The 1,787-nt window shown below is 28.9% G+C and overlaps 1 protein-coding gene across 1 annotated transcript; it reads left to right on the top strand.

Moving 5' to 3' along the window:
- Nucleotides 1-113: 113 nt before the first annotated feature.
- PGO_000690 (variable surface protein) lies at nucleotides 114-1,171 on the top strand (the record flags this gene model as incomplete). Its single annotated transcript, XM_028690818.1, has 2 exons — nucleotides 114-140; nucleotides 230-1,171. The coding sequence occupies 2 exons, from the start codon at nucleotides 114-116 to the stop codon at nucleotides 1,169-1,171; spliced, it is 969 nt and encodes a 322-aa protein (XP_028546619.1).
- Between the last annotated feature and the right edge of the window lie 616 nt (nucleotides 1,172-1,787).

Below are 1,787 nucleotides of genomic sequence, written 5' to 3'. Positions count from 1 at the left end.
TTTTATCACCAAATTTCAATATAAACTACTACGTTTCTGCTGCAGTACGATAAAAAAATATAAAACAAATGAATAAATATTTATATCTACTACATGAAAATTGATGAATACATATGTTTATTTGCTTATATTTTAAATTCGTTTTCAACGTTTTATTTTCTGCTTATGTTTTTTTGAACTTGAAAAATAGCAACAACATTTTTTACTTTTTTTAACATTATAATTTTAGGAAGTGGAAGAAACCGATGGTGGTGAAGTAGATGATGGTAATCCAACTGGTGAGGGAGATTTTGATGGTTTATTAGGTGGACTTGGTGAAGCAGAAGGTGAAGCAGAAGCTGAAGCTGAAGCAGAAGCTGAGGCAGAAGCTGAGGCAGAAGCTGAAGGAGGAGAAGGAGAAGGAGATGACGAAGCACCAGTAGAAACTGAACTTTTGGAAGTTAAGGAAGGAGATCCTGCCTCTCCAGGAAATGCACCACAAGGAACCCCTGAATTAGGAGCTGCAGCACCTGCTGAAGTTAGTGCGGCCGCAAAATCTGCTGCAGGAGGACCATCTGCAATACCCCCTTCCCCACCAGCACCAAAAATAAAGGACTGGAATAAATGGATGAAGCAAGCTAAGAAAGAATTTTCAGGATACAAGGGTAGCATGCACACGCAAAGACATGAATGGAAAAAAGAGAAAGAAGATGAACTTCAAAAATTCTGTAAATACTTGGAAAAGAGATGGATGACTTATACAGGAAATATTGATAGAGACTGTAAATCCGATTTCTTGAAATCAACTAAAAATTGGGGTGATCGCCAATGGCAATCTTGGGTTAACAAAGATGGAAAACACCACATGTATAAACAATTCCAAAAATGGTTAGATTACAATAAAGACAAATTACAAGACTGGAACACTAGTGAATGGAACAAATGGAAAGCAAATGTTAAAGGACAACTTGATGTTGAAGAATGGAAAAAAAAAGAAGCATCTGGAAAAACCAAAGAATGGATAAAATGTACCGACAAGATGGAAAAAAAATGTTTAAAAAAAACAGAAAAAGACTGCAAAAAATGGGAAAAAAATGCAGCTAATTCATTTAAAAAATGGGAAAAAGATTTCACCAAAAAATGGACAGAAAACAAGCAATGGAATGCATGGTGTAAAGAATTAGAAAACTAAATTTTATAAAGAAGAAAATTTACAGAAAAAAAAGTTATAAGAAAAAAAAAAAAAAAAAAAATGTAAATTATGTGCTTTAAAATTTTCATTGTTAGTCAGATGAAGACATTTTATTTTTTTATGAACACATGTCTTCTGTTTTTAATTATTAACATTATAATTTAGAACAATTCAAGAAAGAGAAAATAAACGAATATATAAAATTGAAATGACAAACTAACAGAAAAGGATTTAATTTTTTTTTTTTTTTTTTACATAAAATTTAGATTATTTAATTATATTTATTTTACAAAAGGGAAATTATTATATGTTGTAATCAAAATACCAAAGTAGAAAAGCATACTGAAAACACCAAGAATATAAGTAAAAATTTTTTGTTTATGTGGAAATAAATTATAACATTTTTACTATTTAAAGTGAAAAAAATGTATTTCCCTATAATATATATGCTTATAACAAATAAAATTTGAAAATCCTCATTTGAAATTATATTTTTTGCATCACATATTCCTTATTAAAACAATTTAGAATGTGATTTACATACAATATTTTGATATGTATATACATATATATGTATATTTGCATGTATGTATATATATACATATATATTTTTTAA

Source organism: Plasmodium gonderi, assembly GCF_002157705.1.
Source record: "Plasmodium gonderi DNA, contig: Pgo-contig_59, whole genome shotgun sequence".
Taxonomy (NCBI): domain Eukaryota; phylum Apicomplexa; class Aconoidasida; order Haemosporida; family Plasmodiidae; genus Plasmodium; species Plasmodium gonderi.
This window is presented reverse-complemented; position numbering and strand designations above follow the sequence as displayed.